Source organism: Pipistrellus kuhlii, unplaced genomic scaffold (genome assembly GCF_014108245.1).
Source record: "Pipistrellus kuhlii isolate mPipKuh1 unplaced genomic scaffold, mPipKuh1.p scaffold_m20_p_2, whole genome shotgun sequence".
Taxonomy (NCBI): Eukaryota; Metazoa; Chordata; class Mammalia; order Chiroptera; family Vespertilionidae; genus Pipistrellus; species Pipistrellus kuhlii.
The window spans coordinates 144,885,096-144,908,109 of NW_023425515.1; the positions used below are offsets into that span (position 1 = coordinate 144,885,096).

At 35.8% G+C, this 23,014-nt stretch overlaps 1 protein-coding gene across 1 annotated transcript in view; it reads right to left on the bottom strand.

Annotated features, from left to right (window-relative positions):
• Window positions 1-23,014, bottom strand: part of LOC118723395 (serine/threonine-protein kinase TNNI3K) — a 287,655-nt gene that overhangs the window by 264,422 nt on the left and 219 nt on the right. Inside the window, exons 2-4 of the mRNA XM_036445648.2 lie at window positions 22,431-22,539; window positions 6,879-6,964; window positions 5,780-5,877 (exon numbers count right to left, since the gene is read on the bottom strand). Coding sequence (XP_036301541.1) covers window positions 5,780-5,877; window positions 6,879-6,964; window positions 22,431-22,539 — 293 coding nt within the window. The remainder of the gene's footprint in view (window positions 1-5,779; window positions 5,878-6,878; window positions 6,965-22,430; window positions 22,540-23,014) is intronic.

Sequence of the window (23,014 nt, forward strand, 5' to 3'; positions counted from 1 at the left end):
ACTGGGTTTATATACCTACATGGCAATGATTAACTGGACCTGAATACTGACTGCTTTCTTTACATGAGGTATAAATTACATAACTTGCATAGTCTCCACCACTTCCTGCATCTCAAAAATATTGAGTCCAAGTGTTAATTTCTACTTAAATTTGACATATTATCTAATATGTGCATTCATTTATGTTACCTGCATCATTCCTGAAGGTATAAATGATTGTGACCCCTAACCTAGAAAAAGATTTAGGTAATAAAGTCTAGACTCATTCACAGTATTCTAAAGCAAGAACAGGTTCAAAGAGAATACAATGGAGGAGCACCTAACCAAGACTTGGGTCAGGGAAGGTTCCTCAGGAAACAGTGATGTCTAATATAAGAACTGAAGGATAAGTTAACATCTGTAGTTATCCTCATATTAACTGTTTATTGAGACCATGTTAATTGAGATAGATATTATGAAATATGTAGTTATTAAAAAGAAATGGGACCATAAAGAAATCCATTTTAATGATGCTCTAATTTGTGGATATAAATGTTCTCTAGTTCCTTAAAGTGAGGATTAAGTATTAAATGTGTTTACTTATTTATTTAAATATATTCTTATTAATTTTAGAGAGGGAAGGAGAGGGAGAGATAGAAACATCAATTATGAGAGATAATCAGTAATCAGGTGCCTCCAGCATGCCCCCTACTGCGGACTGAGCCCACAACTCGGGCATATGCCCTAGATAAGAATCAAACCTGGGACCTTCAGTCCGCAGGCCAATGCTATATCCACTGAACCAAACCAGCTAGGGGTATTAAATGGTATTTTAAAGTTGCAATCAACTGGAAGATTTAGTTAAGTATGCAAAAAGTGAGATTCCTTTTTTATTCTTCAGAATTTTGTTTTTTTCCTTGAGAACTTTCTTATTATTATCTTAACAAATTCCCACTTGGGGGAAATGCAATCTTTAATCAAGAAATTATCTGTTCAAATAGAAAGACAACTTGAATTTAAAAAATGTCAATTTGCTTTATCTTCTAAATTAGTCTTTCTTGATTGGTAATCCCTCCTCCCTCTCCTCCACCAGGAGCAATGTCTGGAGATACTTTTGGTGTTAACAGGTCGTCAAATGGGAGAAATGGCTACTGGCTTTTAGACAAGAGATGCCAGGAATGAATGCTAATAAGCATCTTACAATCTTAGGACAGTCCTCCACAACAAAAAATTATCCAATCCAAAATGCCAGTCATGTCAAGACAGATAAATCTTGATCTAAAGATGGAGGATTCAGAAACTATGAAACATGTACTTTGGGTCCTAGATTTTTAGAATAGTTGAAATAAAAATCTCAACTTTGCAATCAAATACAGGTACTAAGAAAGAATATATATATCAGGAAAACAGATACAACAATTTCCAGGCTATGAATCACTATGAATAAAATACAGTTTTCTGATAGACATGGTTAAGTAGGCTCTAGGTCTATGAGTCAGATAGACATAAGTTTGAATTTAAAATTTCCCCCTTCTGCTCAGCCAGCATTACTCAATGGCTCATTGTTGATCTATGAACCAGGAGGTCATTGTTCCATTCCATGTTGGGGTACATACTTGAGTTGGGGGAATGGTCCCAGTTTGGGGCATACAGGAGATAACTGGTCAATGATTTTCTCTCATCATTGATGTTTCTATCACTCTCTCCCTTCCCTCTGAAATCAATAAAAACATATTTAAATTTCCCCCTTCCATGTCTTTTACTTTTGTGATAACATAGAAAATGACTTCTGAAAAATGGGAATATCTTGCTAACTATCTGTAGGGTGGAATCAATAATCATTTAGCATTTGCTTTTATCATATGAAATGTTAAAAAAGAGTTGGCTAATCAAAATGCTACTGTTCATTCACTAAATAATTTTATTAAGTAGTTTGTGTATTAAAGTAGAAGTATGTGTGAGGCCAAATGAGATGTTCTAATATGCTTTTGATTATTAACAGTCTTACTTAAGATCCTTGAAATTACAAATCTCATTTTTCCCTACAAAGTCTTGTGTTTCGTTATAAGAGTACTGTACAATTCAGATACCATCTAAAGAAATGGGCTCTAGCCCGCCCAGTGTGGCTCAGTAGTTGAGCATTGACCTATGAACCAGGAGGTCATGGTTGGATTTCAGGTCGGGGCACATGCCTGGGTTACAGGCTCAATCCCCAGTAGGGGGCATGCAGGAGGCAGCTGATCAATGACTCTCTTTCTTCATCAATGTTTCTCTCTCTCTCTCCCTCTCCCTTCCTTTCTGAAATCAATAAAAAGTATATTTAAAAAATAATAATAATAAATAAATAAGTATGCCCCAAAGTAGGTTGCAAATATGACAGAAATCATGCAAAAACAGTTTATTAGGGTACAAAAAAAATATAAATTTGACTTAACTTTATGTAAAAAGGTAATAAAATTTTGTTAATATTCAACATGAATATTTGTATTGGTAGTCTCAGTTCATATGTCAGTTCATATGTAATAAATAAATATTTAGAATTCCAAATGAAAGAGACTCTCACTCTTTTTTCAGCATTTAGTACAAGAGGATGCATTATGTGAGCCAAAATAAGAGGGTTTGTAAATATTACCATCTACTTTTAATTGAGTTGACCCTTAAAATGGCAGATTATTATTATTTTTAATCTATGCCTGTCTATTTATTTATTTTAAATCCTTACTGGAGGACATGCTTACAAAGAAGAAGGAGGAGAGAGGAAACAGAGAGAAAGAAACATTGATCAGTTGCCTTCCATATTTGCCCTGACTGGAAATTGAACTGGCAACTTTTTGGTGCACAGATGCTCAACCAACTCAGCCACTCCAGCTGGGCAAATATAGACTATTCTTAAAATAATCCTATGAAGTAATCACATTCCAAATATATATTATGAATGTATGAAGAATAGGAAAATGCCTACCAAAAACAAAACAAACAAAAACTCAAAACCCATTAAAGGAAGATGACATGATAGAGATTTCTTGCAACATATAATGCCTAACATGAAATATCAATTAATAATTTTGTAAAGAAACAACAAATGTATTGTAGTATATACTTAAGATAAAAATTATTTAATAAAAACAAACACTGAGGCAATCCAAATGTTAAAAAAAAAAAAAAAGAAAAAAGAAATTAAAGCAGCCATTAATGCTAGGTTCAAAAATTTAAAGTAAAATCTGAAAAAATAAAGAAAAATATGTGTAATCATAGCAGAGAAATTACAATGATATTTTAACACAAAGTAAAAACACTAGAACTGGAAAATATAACATCTGAAATGAATAATTTTTAGTAGTTAGCATCCAGTGAAAAGTTGCATAAAAATTGTTTCTGGAAGCATGTCCTCCAGTAAGGATTTAAAATAAATAAATAAATAGACAGAAGATGGCCACCACAAGATGGCATGCAGTGGAGAACAGTTGGTGGAACCCAGGCCTGCGTGGAAGGGCAGTTAGGGGCAACCAGACTGGCAGGGGAGGGCAGTTAGAAGTGACCAGGCAGGCAGGGGAGGACAGTTAGGGGCAATCAGGTTGTCTGGGGAGCAGTTAAGCATTGATCAGGCTGGCAGAAGAGTGGTTAAGGGGTGATCAGGCTGGCAGGCAGGCAAGTAGTTGGGAACCAGCAGTTCTGGATTGTGAGAGGGATGTCCAACTGCCTGGTAGGATCAGGCCTAAAGGGATGGTCAGACATTCCTTAAGGGGTCCCAGATTGAAGAGGGTGCAGGCTGGGCAAAGGGACACATCCCACCCCCCATGCAAGAATTTTGTGTACCAAGCCTCTAGTATTCTCATAAAGATTGTAGCTCTAACTCATTCAGAACCCATTTGTGTGGTTGTATCAGGGTAAATCTTAGGAAAATTAAGTAATATGAAAAAAAATCTTCCAGACAGATTCAGAATTCATTCATGGTTTCACATATTGCCGCGACTATGCATCAGCATCTTCCTAGTCATCAGAGCTCTCCTACTTTTACCTCTTGTCATTTAGCAGGAAAACCAGCATCAGACACTTTTCCCTACACCCTGAACTCTTGCTCCATTCGAGTTTTTCAGAATTACTAGTAAGTATTAAAAACTATTTAGCACTTACCTGATGCTTTCTCCCAGAAAGAATCAGAAAAATTGACTAGGCATTGACAAGGATGAAAATGGATGATCATAAGAGCATTTGCATTCTAACTCACAGGAGTAGGTGAATGTGAATCATGGGGGATTATGGCTCTTTCCCTACAGTGGTAAACTCTCTAAAGGCTGGGAAGGGGTAGAATGCAAAGTGATCTTGACATAAGCAAACAATTACCCCTACCCCCACCTGCACATACAAAACTGATATAAAATTATATCATAGAGCACTGAAATTGACAAAGAACAAAATATGCAATATAATAAGGAGTATATGAAAGTATGTATGACCCACTGTACTTGATTTTAATCATTATTCTAGCATCTACTAGAAAATCAAACTTTAACCTTTTCTATAAAATAAAACCTATATGCAACTCACTAGATTATTTTAATGGTTAAAGAAATAATGTATATAAACCTATTGTGATATTTAGCTCATAATAAATGCAGAGCAAGTAGAATCTTATTATAATTAAAGATTGAATAAATTATATAAATATATATATATTATATTTTATTGATTTTTTTGCAGAGAGGAAGAGAGAAGGATAGAGAGTTAGAAACATCGATGAGAGATAATCATTGATCAGCTGTCTCTTGCACACCCACCACTGGGGATATGCCCGCAACCAAGGTACATGCCCTTGACCGGAATCAAACCCGGGACCTTTCAGTCCGCAGACCGATGCTCTATCCATTGAGCCAAACCAGTTTCGGCATAAGTTATATATATTTAACTTACATAAGTATGTATTTATAAAAATCCGAAAGATCTATCTCAACACTGAGTACCCCAATTTTTCAAATCAATTTTTCCATTTACTTTCTGATCAGATACTGCAATTAGGTTGGAACATGGGACTGATATAAAAAAATAAATAACTGGAGCAAAAGTAGAGAATTTTAAAAAAGGAAACTAAAGGGAACCCCGGAGAGATTTTTTTTTTTTTTTTTTATGAAGGCAAACATTCAGAAAAAAGAATGCAACTTCAATGTGCTTCTTTCATGAATTTTTCATTTTTAAATATATATTATTGATTTTTTTTACAGAGAGGAAGAGAGAGGGATAGAGAATTAGAAACATAGATAAGAAGCATCGATCAGCTGCCTCTTGTACACACCCTACTGGGGATGTGCCCATAACCAAGGTACATGCCCTTGACCGGAATCGAACCTGGGACCCTTCAGTCTGCAGGCCAACGCTCTATCCATTGAGCCAAACCGGTTTCTGCTTTCATGAATTTTTCAAATGCAACCTCATCCCCATCTGCACAGAGACAACTTTGTCTCCTGGTAAGGAGCTCTGGTGAGGGAACCAGACTGCCAGGTCTTTGTTCCTGGTTCACCACTGCCTAGCCATGTAACCTTGGAGAGGGTAATATTCATTCAAGGAGTTCTTGTGAGAATTAAATGAGTTAATTATAGAAAGCATTAAAAAGAGTATATGTCTGGTATTTAGATGAAACCTACTCAATAAAGAGCAAGAAATCAATCCAGTATTGTAATATTCTGGTCATTGTTAATGTTTTCCGTTATTACTATAATAATTTGGGAAAGAAAAAAAAAAGGAGACTAAAGATAAACACACTCTTGGTTCTCATACAATATTTATTGGAACAAAAATGCTGTACCTTGTAAACTGCCAAATGCAAGGCTGTAAATCCATTTCTTGTCAGTCGAGATGGGCGGAGCCCTTTTAACATAAGGGTTCTAATGTGAGACTTATTGCCTTAAAGAGAAAAGTTTTAAAAAGATTAAACTGTTGGGGGGAATAGACTAAGTGATTTTAAAATCACTCTGAGTTAATGATAAATGTCACACTGATGTATGACAGTGTCAGATTGTTATTCTGCAGCCTTACTTAGTAGTGAACATTTCTATAACACATAAAACTTTGTACTAATGCATTTGTGTTACATTTTTTTATGTAGTGCTCCCATCATCAAATGGTTTTAAAACATAAAAATCATCTTAATAAACTATTAGGGGAAAAGCTTAGATAAAAATCTAGTTATACAGGAATCTTCAGAACATTATTAGCAGTCGAGCTTATTTGGATCAGAGCAGTCTAATCAATCGATTTGACAGAAATGGTTAAGAGATCTGATGAAAGTCAATATTTATACATCAGTATTCTATTTAAAAAGCGTAGTTCAGTGAATGCTAGTTTGAATTAACAAAAATGAATATTAATTATTAATTCATTAATTAAGTAAATTTATTGAGTCCCTACTATATGCCAGTTACCATCGTAGGTGTTAGTGATACATGCATTAGTGAACAAAACAAAATATAAGCCAAATTAACTCAATCTTCCCTTTGATCAGTCTTAATTTTGAGATTTTATCCTTGGCATTTATTACCTTCCACATATCTTACTGCAGATTGTGAAGCAATTGCTTGATAATTTTTTGAGTACTTCTGAATTTAACCTAATCCCTCACTAGCATGCCCAATTCTGCAAAATGCTCTTTGGATTTCCAAGCAAACTAGCTGAGTGACTTGGTTCAGGGTAGAAGCACAATGAAACAAACTCAGAGCTAAATCAATTGGAATATCTGCCTGGTATTTACTGCTTCAACTGAAGGTTTTCAGAGTTGCAGGGGCAAAACAAAAGATAAATTGAGTATAAATAGAATTATTTTAGAGATGGTTAAGCAGCTCAAATCACTGACCATATACTAGTATATTTACAACTAGTTTATAAAGTATTGAGCTTCAAGCACTCACCTCCACAAATGCAACATAAATGAAGCAGAGACAGTCCATTTTCTGTGCGATAATTTAAATTAACTTTATTGAAGGCATCATCAGAGCTGAAAAAAAATATTTTACAAATGATAAATTTCATCTTTTAGTTTATTATTTTTCATTTGAAAAATTATAGAAGGGAACCATCCTATCTAATAAAGGACTATGCTAATTGACTGTCACACCCTCACAAAGATGGTGGTGCCCATAGCCAGTATAAAGGGAATATGCTAATTGACTGCCACACCCTCAAAGATGACAGCACCCAAAGCCACAAGATGATGGCACCCAGTCCCTTCAGCCCCACTGGGGCAGCAGGCATGTGGCACAGCTGGGCCGAACCCCAGGCAGGTCTAGACACTCTGCACACTGGCCTCCAGAGTTCCCCTGTTCCCTCAGCCCTCCAGACATCCAGGGTTGGTCCAAAGCACAGACAAGCCTCAGATGGCACTGCCCAGCCACCCAGAGCAGTCTAAGGCTCAGGTAACCAGGGCCAGCAGAAGCTTGCATTACCGGCAGTGGCAGCAACAGAGGTTTGATGGGTATTGCCTTCCCCTGATTGCTAGGTCACCTCTCACCCCTGAGGGTTCCCTGATTGTGAGAAGGGAATAGGTGGAGCTGAGGGAACCCCCCTCCAGTGCATGCATTAGGCCTCTAGTGTTACTATAAATTCAGAACTATATCTTTTCTAGGATTCTTTTGTACCTAGAAAATGTATTTTTAATATATCTCTCTATAAAGAACTGTAAAATCAAGATAAAGTAATATTGAAAGTTTGAGAGACCATATTAAAGATTCATGCACACAGTCTGTTCTGTGCAAAATTTGAATGGTTCAGGGCATCTTGATGAATTAAAATTTATGTATATATAGAAAGTATAGACATTTGAAAATAAAATATTTCCTTCACACTCAACATTTCACACCATAGTTATGGAAAATTTCAAGAAACCCACTCCAAAAAGAAAAGAAAAAGGTCAGCATCTGATAAGAGACTGGGAAAATAATACACTCCCAATGTATTACAAATTCTGCCTGAAGCAAAGTTGCCTTGTACTCTGACTGGGTCAAGTTTCACAGATAAAGAAGGACTAAACTATGATAGTGTACAGGCTCAGATGAAAGGATTAGTGTTAGTGATTTAATTAAGGAAAGCCTTGCCTTGTTTGAACAAAGACTATTGCCCCACAATGGCCTCAGAGAGCTATAGGTGGCCTTTGGAAAAAAATATAAATACAAAGCTAAAATTATTGACCTCCTGAGGTCCTTGGTACTCCCAGGATGGTTTTCAGTAGAAATGATGGGATCATATCCTTGGCCTCCCAGGTCAATTTCAAGGTGCCTCCTGCCTATTTAAATCTCTTAAAGCTTCAGTGAAATAGCATAGTCTTTGTTGAGTGAGCCTTCCATTCCATTTGTAAAGTACTTACACTTAAAAGATAACTGTAAATACAGAATGTTATTAAGAACTTCAAAATCCATTGGAATTTTTAAATAGAAAAAGAAAAGGTATTATTCTCCAGGGTGCTGCTAAAAAGAGTCTCTAAATCTGGGTACATTGGAGAATCTCAGTGAAACGCTTTATAAGCAATGGCAAGTCCGGTGGTTGTTTTCATAGATGTGGGGATATTCCAGAACGTTTCCACCCTCCAAACTTTCTGCGTTTCCACGTTCAACTTTCCAGCAGCACAGTCCATAGACACGCTGTTGACAAATATACCTCATACCTCGACTTGCTTTAGATTGCCATTTATAGAAATAAAATGAACTTCAATGAGTCATTTTTACTAACGTTGGCAATATAATATAGCAAGGAACTCAGGATTTCATGAAATATAGTTTAACTGAACTCACTTCTGTCTGTACTTTCCCCAAGCTCAATGAACATTGTGGGGTAAAAAATGACTTCTGATGAAAATACCACTAGTTTAAATGTCTATCTAAAATGAGCCTAATTATGAATAATAAAGCTATTTTATATGTGCTGTACCTTTACAAAATAATGTGTGCAGTACACATTATAAATTGTGTGGCCTTTTCCTGAGCCTGACCTTTAAACTCTCAAAGTCAACTGCATTAGAGATGTCTTGGAGAAATTAAACTAATAGGTAGTAACAGATCAAAGTGCTCTCAGCAACCCATGCTTGGAAATGCATCCACAAAGGCCTTTTTTGTGAATGTGATTTCAAATAGTAAAGGATTTCTGAAAAGCTGAACTCTGCTTTTAAAGCTAAGAGGATTGATTTTTTCCTCTTAAAGTTTGTAGGACATCAGTGTCCTTAAATAAAAAGGGGAAATAACCTATGACCAGTAGTTGATGAGGCTGATTGACAATGATTGAGGCTGAAGCTTCAAGAGATTTATTTAAATAGGCAGGAGGCACCTTGAAATTGACCTGTGAGGCCAAGGATATCATCCCTACTGAAAACCATCCTGGGGATACTAAGGACCTCACAAGGTCAATAATTTTAGCTTTACTTTTGTTTTTCAAAGGCTCTCCAGGGCTCTTCTGGGACCAGACTTTGTTCAAACAAGGCAAAGCTTTCCTTAATTAAATCACAGTTTCCTAACAGAAGTCCAGAGACATCATAAAATAGGGAAATTGCCGGGTGTCCAAAAAATTTATACAGTGTTTATTAACATACAGTTAATTTTCAAAATATAAAAGAATTTACAGAAATGAATAATTTTTTTTTGTCAATGTCTGTTTTCAAACTGATGACCCATTCTGGTCCAGGCACTGCTGATAACATGAAGCAATGGAATCACAAACATCAAGAATCATTTTGTTTGGTATTTGTGTATCCTCAATTCGTCTACTGCTGCTGATTCTGTAAATGTTAGCTTTTATGTATCCCCTTAAAAAAGTCTAGTGGCATTTTGAATATTTTTCCAGGTCCCTTATATAAGATTATTTGTTCTTTTGTGACTGTCTTATTTCATCTAGCATACTGTTCTCAAGATTCATAGGTTTATCCATTTTGTTATGTGTCAGAATTTCTTTCCTTTTTAAGGCAGAAAAATATTTCATTATATATCACATTTTTTATATATCACATTTTTTATCCATTCATCCACTGATGAACATTTGAGTTGCCTATATCTTTTTGCTATTGTAAATAATGCTGTTATGAACATGGTATATAAAAATCTCATTTATTTATGGTTTATCATAAAGTCCTTATCTGGTTTAGATATTGAGTTATAATAGCCTAATAAAATTAAGTAAGAACAACCAAAAAGTCTAATGGCACTTTAGGTTAAATTTTCTTGGTTCAGCCAAGACCAGTTTGGCTCAGTGGATAGAGCGTCAGCTTGCGGACTGAAGGGTTCCCCTGGGTTTGATTCCGGTCAAGGGCATGTACCTTGGTTGTGGGCACATCCCCAGTAGGCGGTGTGCAAGAGGCAGCTGATCAATGATTCTCTCTCATCGATGTTTCTAACTCTATATCCCTATCTCTTCCTCTCTGTAAAAAATCAATAAAATATATTTTAAAAAATTTCTTGGTTCAAAGCTTAGTCTGGCTTCACCAATTATTTCAAATCAGTTAAACCTGAAAGAGAGTGAAAATTAAATGCGTTATCAGCTGTTAAAGTGTGCATACAGTTTTGGGGACATTCTATATTTTCAACAATGGAGATATTAAAAGAACAATAAATCCAAATGAAGGAAAAATAGGTTGTACTTAAAATCATTTTATCATTCAATCCATTATCTAAACTTTGCCAATGCATTGGATCAGTCTGGCATAATACCTACTGAATACCAACTGTGTGCCCCACCTTGATTATTTATAGTCCCTTCAGATTGTTTTCAACAGTCTACTTGATATAAACTACTTAGTAATTCCTGGACAATTTTTAGTGCATCTGTCTTGGGAACATACAAGTTAGAGAGAATCCTGGAACTGACCTGAGCATTATTTCTGATCTCCACTGCTCCTATCAGCTTTGCAAAGAAAGTAAACACTAAATAAACTGAAAATACATGATACTAAAGTCCACTGCTTTATTTAAAAAATAAATAAATAAATAAAAAAGAATAACACCAAGTGAATGCCTGCTGTTTACATAAATAAAATTGAAAGCAGAAATTATATTTGAGTTTTTATTCAACAATCACTTATTGGCTCCTTATCTCACTGAATCTTTTTTAAAAATTTATTGATTGGTTTACAGAGAAGGGGAAGGAGGGAGAGAGATTAGGAAAGGAGAGAGAGAGAGAAACATCAATTTATTTGTCTTATTTATGCAATCATTAGTCACTTCTTGTATGTGCCCTGACCAGGGGGTCAAAACCAAAATCTTGGTATACTGTGTGTGCACACTAACCAACTACAATAAAATACCTTGCCAGGGCAGCTCACTGAATCTTAAACTAGACTTGGCCATTCTTAAGTGATTCAGTATAATACAGTTCTAAAGAGCTCCTTGCTCAAAACTGAACTGCTTTGTTCTGCTGTTGAATTCTATCATCCTTGAATTCATGCAACTTCTATTAATGCCAACAAAATGAACCAACAGAGAATAAACTCTCACAATATCTGGTAGTCAAATGCAATTTTAATAGCACAATTTTTATCTTAACTTTAATAACTGTAACATAATTTTTAAAAAGAGTTACTTTGAAACTATGTTTGAATCCTAATTTTCACTTCCCATTAACTTCTAGCTGAATGTTTCTGTTTTGATACATGCAATTAAAATGTTCAAGATTTTAAAGCAATCATTCCTAGGAGAGATATTTAATTTTACTTTATTTTGCCTCTTCAAAGCAACTGTGTATGTCAACTTTACTGCCAACTGAGCATCACTTATGTATTCTAATATCCTCCACTCAATTTATTTTTTAATTTCCCCTTACATTTTTCATCACCTACCATGCCATACTATAACTTAACATATCCTAATGAGTTCACAGTGCTTGCTGGGGCATAAATGAAGTTCCTAATTAAAATGAAGTCACTATTATGAATACACTTCTAAGTCTCTCCTTAATCATTAAAAAATTGTAGTTCTATATCCAAAGGTTACTTTCTTTCTTGTAGCATAATGAACTCTTTTCTTCGTCTTTACCTTTTTTCCAGGAAAGTAGGCAGTCCTGTGATCCAATTAAACTTATTTCTCATGAACTCATCCTTTCAACACAATATCTGACATGACCACCAGTGGAAACTTTCAAAAATATAACATTTCAACATTTGGCCAAAAAATAATACATTACTGTCCAAAATATTCAGAGAGGTAGGCTCATTTTTAAAATTAACTCATTGTCTGAAATTTAAGGAAAGACCAAGGGGGTAGATGTAGGTAAGAATTTGTTATGGATCATCTAGTTCCCAAATTGGTAATTTAGGTTTCAAATGGCTGGCTGTAAGTTCCTGTGTAGTTCTCTGTAGATAATGCTGTTTTCCCCAAAATACAACAGAAATAGAAAACAATCATCAATAAGATCTTTTCCCAAGATATATCCTTAAAAATATATCTTGTTTGTCTGATATCTTCCAGATCAAATATGCAAACTAACAATATGAAATTTATTCATTCATTTATTCATTTATACATACAATAAACAATTATTAAGATATGGTGGAATACAGAGCAAGAATAGCTAAGGATGATAACATTGGGACAACAATAATTCTTACCTCAGGATCTTGAGGTTTATGTGGTTAAGACCTCAAAAGGCTTTTGTAAATATTAGCTGTTATAATAATTATTTTAACTGAAGCATTAATATTAATTATTTTATCTCTTTTTATTGTTTTGCTTTGCATTTAAGAAGGGGAAAGGGAAAAAGAAAGAAAACATGGAGGTAATGTGGGCTAGAAAAGAAAAATAGAGGAAAGATAAAAGAGGGAAAGTTAGAGAAACACAGAGAGAGAAAGAGACAGAGATGGTGAGTGGGAGATAGAGAGCAAGAGATGGAGATCAAGCTGCTTCATAAGGTTTTTACACAATATTCCTTTAAAATTTCATTCATAACTGATTTATTGATAGCAGAGAGGAAATGAGAGGGAGAGAAATAGTAGCATCAGTGATGAGAGAGAATCACTGATTGGCCACCTTCTGCACACCCCCTGCTGGGGATCAAGCCTGCAGCCCAGGTATGTGCCCTGACTGGGAATTGAACTGTGACTTCCTGGTACACAGATCCATGCTAAATCACTGAGCAACGCTGCCTGGGCCATAACTAATTTTAACTAGGCAAAGAAGAAAATAAGTAGGAAGGTAGGCAGTCTTGGGGCAATGTGAGTTAACTTTTTTTGATTTGAGGTCTTTCTGTTGGTGCTGCTGTTTTTTGTTTGTTTGTTTTGAGTTTAATCCACTCTGCTGCTGATGGGCAAATTAGCACAATGTATTAACCAAACAAGCCAAATAATACTGTTACTCTATATAGCTTACTTTACAAAAGATGACATTCTCCCCTCAATATTCTATTAGCAACTTGATAGGGACATTTTACTCTTCTTAGATAAGCTCCATCTGCAATACTTATTCACTTTATAATAGCTAAACTTCATAATTGGTTATAGTTCTGAAAAAGTAGATGTCTTATTTGGAGGATAAGTATCGTGATCTGTAGGTGCCTAGAAGAACTTTTCAGGGAGAAAATAAGAAGTAAGGTACATCTCAGAAAGCGTCTTAATTTTTATGTTTTAAAACTTTCTCTAAATGTTTGCAACATTTAGAACAGCATTTTCTGACTAGTTTTGTTTATTTATTAAACCTAATCAATTCAAAGTGATACATTGTCATTATTGGCCAAAATATAGCTACTCAATGTCAATATTTATTAAAATGAGAAAAAAATAGTGTTCTTTTTCTTTCTTTTTAATTATTATTGTCAAAAGTTTTACAGAGGTATCCTTTTACCTCAATTGACCACTTCTCTCCCTCTCCTGCCCCCAATACCACTGTGGGCAAGCCCCCAGAGCCCTAGTGTCTGTATCCATTGGTTATGCTAATATGCAAGAATGCCTACAAGTCCTTTGATCTCTCCCCTTTCCCTTCACCCTGCCCATTTTTTATTGGATCATTTACCTTCCTTTTGTCAAATTGTATGAGTATCTGTAAATTTTGGAGATTAAACCCTTATCTGAAATATCATTGGCAAATATGTTCTCCCATGTAGTGGGCTTTCTTGTTGTTTTGTTGATGGTTTCTTTTGCTGTGAAGAAGATTTTGATTTTGATTTTATGTAGCAGGATAGAAAATAACACCCAAAAATCTATGACCTTTTTATATACCAATAATGTACTCACAGAAAGAGAAATGAAAAAAAAATCCCATTTACCATTGCACCAAAAAAAAAAAAATAAATAAATAAATAAATAAATAAATAAATAAGATACCTATGATAAACTTAACTAAGGAGTTAAAAAGACCTATTCTCGGAAAACTATAGGACATTGAAAAAAGAGATAGAAGAAGACGTAAACAAACGGCAGAACATAACCATGTTCATGGATTCATAAGAATCAACATTGTTAAAATGTCCATACTACCCAAAGCAATCTATAGATTCAATGCAATCCCCAGTTAAATACCAACAGTATATCTCAAATATCTGGAATAAACTCTCCAAAAATTTATCTGGAATAAAAATTAAAAAAAAAAAAAGACCCTGAATAGCCACAGCAATCATGAGAAAGAAGAACAAAGTTGGAGGGATCACAATACCAGATATCAAGCTATATTACCAAGCCACAGTTATCAAAACTGCCTGGTACTGGTATAAGAACAGACATATAGAACAATGGAACCAAATAGAGAACCCAGAAATCCACTCAAGCCATTATGTTCAATTAATATTTGGCAAAGGAGGCAAGAGCATACAATGGAGTCAAGACAGTCTCTTCAATAAATGATGCTGGGAAATTTAGTCAAATACATGCAAAACAATGAAACTAGATCATCAAATTACACCATATACAAAATTAAACCCAAAATGGCTAAAGAACTTAAAGATGGGAAACCATAAAAATCCTATAAGACATAGCTATATCTTTACAGACACAGCTCCTAGGGCAATGGAAACTAAGAAGAAAATAAACAAATAGGGTTTGTTTGATTATATAGACAAGCATGGCTTTGGAAAATTATAACTTCTTTGGGGTACAGTGATAGAGATCCAAATTTTATGATATAGATTAATCAGAAAAAAAAGATTTACAGTGAAATTAGCAAAATGGTGTTCTAAAATTGCTAAAGACTTAAAAGCATGTTGAAACAAAATAATTTAATATAATTTAAAATAATTTAATATAATTTAAAATAATTTAATAAAATTGGGAACCTTTTAAAAATTGCATGTGGCGCTCCACCACCTAAGTATTTTTCAAAGATCCTAGAATAGTAAATGTATCATCAGATAGTGGAAGTGGGGGCATAAATATATTCTATATTCTACTCCCACACCTAGGGATAATTTTGATACATAGGATATAGCAAAATTGTGGAGAAGCATGGGAAAAATGAAAGGTTTTCAAAGATAATTCTGATCTATACCTCTTTGTAATGCCCAGGTTGAAAACCAAGATAATGAAAATTGTGAATTAAGTAGAGTTGCATGCAATCCCAGCACAACCATACCAATTGTTCAACCTATTTAAATCCAGCTTTATTTGATTAGACTCATTTCTTTAGGAATAATATGTAAATTTCAATATCTACTTCAGAGTGTTGTTAATATAAACAATGATGAATAATTCTTAACATTTTTTAGTATTTACCATGTGCCAGTAACTGTGTTAAAGCACTTTATATATGCAGGAGTTGGCAAAAGCAGGTTCATAGTTCTAAATATGCAAAACAGTTTATCCTTGTATTATAATTTATTAATTACAGTGTTGTTTATTATTATTAATCTACTTTTGCCCATCCCTGTCTGCATTTAGAATTATATAAGCTAATACATATTAAAATAGCATGTAGCATGCCTAGCATACAGTAGACACTAAATTTTTAGTTTGTTTTCCTTTCAATTGCTATACAGATAGGTATAATAAATCAATAAAAAATACAAATGAAGTTAAACAAGATAAAGAGGCTGTCTTTAGTGAACACATATATTAGTAGTTAGACCTGTAAATGGATAACAACACCATGAACTAAGTGCCATTATATTGAGTAATGCTAAGATCAAAGAGAACATAGAAGACGAAATAATCAGACAATGGTCCTCTACTGTACACTTCTGTCTTCCTTCTTTTGTCTTCTATTTTTCCTCATCTCTTCCCACCACCTAACCATTAACTCAACAAATGTCAAAAGTTATAAGTGAATGCAACTTTATGGTGGAAGATGAAGGAACATTCCATTTCCATTCCTTTTCTTACTCATACCAAGTTCTCATTCCAAAGGAACCATAAATTGGCATAAACAAGATAATGTTTTAGGTCTTTCTGTCTTTTTAAAGTTTAATGCTGTATTGTTCTGTACTATATTATGAGTGAAAGTTATAACCAAGAGACTGTGTATTTAAGCTAACAGGAAGAAGCCTTGGTGCTCTATGGTGAGAAAGGTCTCTTAATGAACAAAATGAAGATCTACCATCAATGCTATAGCACATGTGTCAAACACAAGGCCCGCGGGCCAAATCCGTCCCGCCAGGCCTTGCAATGTGGCTCGCACCGCGCTGTCATCACTGCACTCCGCTGTGTTTCCATCACAATGACAGTTTATGACTGTTCAGTAAACCATTCGGCCCGCGATTTAGGCTGGGTTTTAGATTTTGGCCCCTTCTCTGATTGAGTTCGACACCCCTAAAAGGAACTTGTCAGCAAATGAAAACAAAACAACAAAATCCAAAATAAAACCCCAGAAGAACCTTTTTACTTCAATGATGCTCCACTTGTTACTCTAGTGTTAAAAAAACAAAAAAAAACAAAAAAAAAACCCAACTTTTTTGGGGGAGAAGCGGGGGGACATCTTTTACAGTTTTTCTGCTATCTTATTTTAGAGAAAGCCTGTTGTCAGGCAGCATAACACAACTGCTCATCACAGGAATACTCCTCATATTGTATAAGACATGAATAAAGATGAGAAAGAGAAATATTTTAACACATATTTGACATCTAAAATGTCCTACTCATTTAAATGTGATTTTGTACAATATTATAGTTTATCTTCCCAAATACCCTTAAGATTTTTGTATGTGAGCCAGTGAGTGAGACAATTTCTATTCTCAGTACTCCATTCTTTTCTTTCCTTGTCATCCATTATTTTATTCTAGAGGAAAGAAAATTCTGTGAAATTTGCCCTACGCATGATTGATTTTCTTTCCTGGCCTTGATGAGATCAGACAAAACAGGGTACTCCTTTTTTTTTTTTTTTTTTTTTTTTCCTGTTTGTTTGTTTGCTTGCTCCATTAATTCTCTGGAGATCGTACTAGTTGCCAGCTTTCTGTTCTCATGTTCTGCATTCCTTCATTGATAGCTCCTCAGGCAGAGTTCTCAGCGTGACTCGGATATCTTTCTACAAGTCTAGTTTTCAAACTTTAGCAGAAGTATCCTTTTTACAAAAGTATTACCTGGGGAGCTTGTTAAAAATTCAGGTTTCTGGAAGTCATCCTCAGAGGTTCTGATTCATTTGCGTTGAGGTGGAATCATGGAATCTAAAATTTTCGCAAGCACTGCTGGCTACTCTACGTAGGAGGTGCTTAGCTCTTGGAGAAACATGATTCTGAGCTCTAGTAATCCTTTCCTTGGCTTCATTATTACCACTTCTGGCTAATTGGATGTGTCTGTAGCTTCCTTACTGGCTTTAGCACTAGGTTACCAGTCTTCCTTTCTACAAAATGTCCTACCATTATTTTCAGGGAATTTGACATCCAGTTTGATGAGCCTTTTAACAGAGTGTCTAAAAACTCATTAAATCTCTTCTGACCACAATTTTTAAAATTTGTATTTGGAATTTTGCATAATCTTGAAGTGCTCTAACATTTTACATTTTCTCTTTTGAAAACACCCTCTTCAGATAAAATTATTTTATTCTAACTTTCTCACCTTCTAACTTTCAATAAACCATTTGCTACTCCCATTTGATAATAAAGTCTTCAGTCTTTCAAACTGCCCTATTTGTCCAATCAATCATTGTAATAAAAACCTTCAATTACTCAATGCCTACTGTGTATTAGGCCCTGTACTCGGCATTTAATTGACATCATTTTGCAGATAGCCTGTGAGGTTATTAACCTCACTTTAAAATATAAATAAGGCTCAGGAGATTCAGTAAAATATCTAAGGATATATAGTTTGTAAATAGAAGAAGCTAGATTTAAAATTGTTTGTATGACTGCAAAACCCTTAACCTGACCAACAAAGCTTTCTTACTCAACTTACATAAAATTGTCATGATGTTAGTTTTTCTTGGTTCACATTTATTCTTGCCTATATATCTTTGCTGGAATGCTTTTTATCTGGAATGTTTTTTAAAATCAATGAATCAATCAAGACCCCATATCTTTATTTTATATTTATTTTTCTTCTACTTGGCACTTGTCATAGACAGTCTTCTATGAATTATTTGTATACTAGAGGCCCAGTGCACAGATTCATGCACCAGTTGGGTCCCTCAGCCTGGCCTGTGCTCTCTCATAATCTGGGACCCCTCAAGGATGTCAGACTGCCAATTTTGGCCTGATCCCCTGCAGGCTGGCTGGCAGTCAGAGATCCCCCCAAGGGATGTAGAAGTGCCTGAAGCAACAGGCGGCTGGGGAAGAGCCTGAGCCAGGCACCATGCCACTCCTGCTCATCCTGGCCCCACTGCATCTGCCACTGCAGCTGATCACTACTGCTGTCACAGAAGCAGGAGAGGCTCCTGCCATCACAACTGCACTCGCCAGTGGTGAGTCCGGTGTCTGGCTCCCATCAGTCAGCTGGGCGGTGCTCCCGCTGTGGGAGCATACTGACCACCAGAAGCCAGCTCCTACATTGAGCATCTGTCCCCTGGTGGTCAGTGCGTGTCATAGCAACCTGTCAAATGGTTGACTGGTTGAAGGGTCCAACCGGTCACTTAGGGTGAGATATATATTTATGTATATATATGAATGTTTTCTCTCAACCAAATTTTGAAGTCCAATAATGAGAAGCAGGTATTATAGTAAGAAAAGTTTTCTCTAACTTTAGGCTCAGTGAAATAAACCAGTCAAAGACAAGTACCATATGATCTCACTCATATGTGGAATTTAATAATAATTTTTAAAAAAAAAAACTGAACTGCCAAGCAAAATAGAGACAGATGCATAGATAGAGAGCAGACAGATAGTTGTGGGGAGTGGGAGTGGCCATGCCATGCAGGGTGGGTAGATTGAGCAAAACAGAAAAAAAAAATAAGAGTGGGCTAATGGACATGGACATGTGGTGATTGGTGGTGGTGGAGAATGATGAGTGGAGGGCATAGATGGGCTAAAAGGTGATGAAAAAATTAAATTAAAAATTAAAAAAGAAATTCATATTAAAAACACACACACACACAAACAAGAAAAGCTCTCTCTATGGAGTCACGACAAACTTGCTACAGATCACAGTACTGGCACATGATCTGAACAAACATGACATCTCTGTTATTTAGTTTATTATCCACCAGAAATATTATCTTCCATGCATGATCATGGTGAGGATAAATAATGTCTTATATTTGACTAGTGGCCCAGTGGACGAAATTCATGCACATTAAAAGGGGATTAATTTGAAGAAATAATTTAATAAATATTGCTATTTGCCCTTTCTCTATAATTGAAATGTCAAAGATGAAAAAAAAATTAGTAAAATGTATATGAAAACCTTTCTTCTGTCAGAGTCTGGGTGCACCACAGGACTAGAGTCAAGTCTCCGCCTTCCCACATGCACCTCAAAATCACGTGAGACCCAGACCCAGCCGGCCCCTATCCTCATTGGGTTAGATCCAGACCTGGTCAGCCCCACCCTTGTCAAGCCCTGCTGGGCAGAGGACATCCCCTGGCCCGACACTAGGACTGGGGGTATGGCCTGAGGTTCCTCAGCCAGACCAGGGTGGGGGGTATGCCTTGAGGTCCCCTATCAAGCTCCGCCAGGTGTGGAACATGGCCTGAGATCCCCTGTCAAGCCCCATTGGAGGAAGAGTATGGCCTGAGGTCCCCCTATCAAGCCTCACCAGGGGAGAGGGGGGGAGTGCACAGCCTCAGGTCCCCCTGCCCAACATCAAGAGGGGTGCAGCTTAGGTCCCCCATCAAGCCCCGCTGGGTTGAGGGCATAGCATGAGGTCCCCTGTCAAGCCCCACTGGTGAGGGGTGCAGTCTGAGGTGCCCTGTCAAACCCAGTCAGGCAGGGGGGCACAGCCTCAGGTCTCCTGGCCCAGTGCTGGAGCAGGGGGCGCAGCCTGAGGGTCCCCCATCAAACCCCACTGGGCAGTGGTTGTGATCTGAGGTCCCCCGCCTAGTTATGGGGTTGGGGGTTGGGGGTACACCTTGAGGTCCCCTGTCAAACCCCACTGGGCAGGGAGCATGGCCTGAGGTCCCCTATCAAGCCCTGGTGGATGAGGGATGCAGCTTGAGGTCTCCTGTCAAGCACTACAGGGTGGGGGAGGGCAAACCTCAGGTCCCTGCTTATTGCTCATTAAAGCTCCTTATGGGAACTTGGGTTCAGCTGTGGGTGCAACCATCTTTGTGAGGGAGTAATGGTCAATTTGCATATTCCCTCTTTATTAGATAGGATGTGTCTGGAATAGCACCTTAAATATAGCTGGCATAATACATTTTCTACTATAATTTCCCTGCTGCTGATTCTTGCCTCTCACCTCCAGTACTAATCAGCAAAAAGGCAGTCACTTTTATTTCATGTAGTGACAATGCAGGAAAAGGCAGCTATAGTGGGAGCGTTCAAAATACCTGCGTGTTGATGCGATGTGAGAGAAAAATTTACATCTCAAGCCCACTGCTTAATCCTTAAAAGGATGTTGTTGTTTCTTTAAATCAGGTTTAAGCTGAAACCAGTTTGGCTCAATGGATAGAGCGTCGGCTTGGAAACTGAAAGGTCCCGGGTTCGATTCTGGTCAAGGGCACGTACCTTGGTTATGCGCATGTCCCCAGTAGGGGGTGTGCAAGAGGCAGCTGATCGATGACTCTCTCATCAATGTTTCTAACTCTCTATCTCTCTCCCTTCCCCTCTGTACAAAATCAATAATATATATATATATATATATATATATATATATATATATATATATTTATTTATTTATTTTTAAATCAGGTTTGATATATTTGTATAATATTAAATATTTCCTTAACTAAAATAAATAAGGTTTTGACTTTATAAAATTGGGGAAAATCTCTTCAATCGAATCACATTTCATTTAGGTATATTTATCTTAGTGAATAAAAGCTAGAGGGCTTATGATTAAGTTCTATATTCATATTTCTTATCCAACAAAACAAATATGTATGTATAAAGCTATTATACTAAAGTACCAGTCACATCTTTACAGGAAATTTAAAATTTTCCCCATATCTGAGCATGGAATAATACTTGTAAAAGTCAACTCAACCCAGGGTATCTCATCACGTGTGTCAATGCTGAGTTAATAATTTTGTGCCAAATAAATAACAGAAGAATATATTTCCCAAACCATAAATTGAACACTTATGAAGGCCTTATGGACCCGTAACAAATTTCATATATACTATATTATAACTAGATAATTTTTTTTGCCAGCTATGTGAGTTTAGTATGTTTACTATATCTGAAATTTTAAAATATAATGTCATTTTGTCATTGCTTTATACTTGTTTTCCAAGTAATATGAAGTTCTTTGTCATGAGGGTACTATATGACTAACACAGCTACAAATGAACATGGCTAACTGGCCTGCATGGAACTGTGCCTCAGTCAGGCAGCTAATTTAAACTAATGCCCTCCCCACCCCTAATGTATCTAGTTTATCAAGGCCAGATTCAATTTCTCCATAAGGATGCTTGTATATACTAGTATAAGGGTCTGACCCCCTTTTCTGAACGTTTTATGTGTTCCAAGGTCGTGGCACTATGCCAGATCATTTTTCTATTATTACCTTAGAATAAAACCCACTGAAAGCCTGAAGCCAATATAACTCATTGTTATATGATTTTTCAGGGGCAGAATAATACTCGGTTCCATTAAGAGACATCCTTTCAATGTCAAGAGACCAGAGGGTTTGTTAAAATTAGACTTAGTCTAGTCGTGCAAACAAAACAATGTGGCCAATATTCTGCCATCATTGGGAAAAGATGTCTTGTTTGTTGGCATGACTTACAAGAAAGAGCTAATTCCAGAGAAGACTGTTTGCATCAGCAACAGTATTCAAAGGCTAGCCTACATTAGGTTCCTCCCCTTTTAAACTAAAGTAATGGGAGTGTAGAAGCCATATTTTAAGGATATAATCTGTTTATATGGTCAAGAAAGGATAACTTTACATTCTAAGACTGAGAACATGACTGGATAGGATTTTGTTTTTAAGAATATAGAGATATATTTTAAACAAGAAGTCACTTATACAAAGAAATAATAACCTTACCCAAATATGTGCCTTAATTCTGTAAATTCTTTTTCTTTGATCTGTAGGTCATCTTTTAATCTTTCTGTTATAATAACATAAGATTCACTGACCTTTTTTTTCCATTCATCTAGAAAAAAAAGGATAAACTTATAGTTTAAATAGTCTTGCAAAATGTAAACACAGATCATAATAAAGAAGTAATTAAAACTTTTTTATTCTTAATTCTATATATTTAATTTAAATTACTGACTGTGAGCTTGAAATGCAGATGTTTATATTTAAAAGGCAATCATATTGAATTGAAGTGATTAAGAACCCATTTGATATTAGATAATACATTTACATAAAATATATATTTGACTTATTTCATTGGATTTAATCGCTTTTTAATTATAGCAATCTCCAGTTTCTAGAAAAGAGTTTTTTTGGTTCTAAATACTAGGTAGTTAAGACATAATTCTAAGAGCCCTATATTCAGCAGTATTACAATTTTTTTCCCTACAATATTATACTTAGGAACTAATAATACATTTTTGTAATAAATTTGTTTTTCTCTATTTCAAAAAATTAATTTGAATTTAGATATTCATAACACTTTTGTA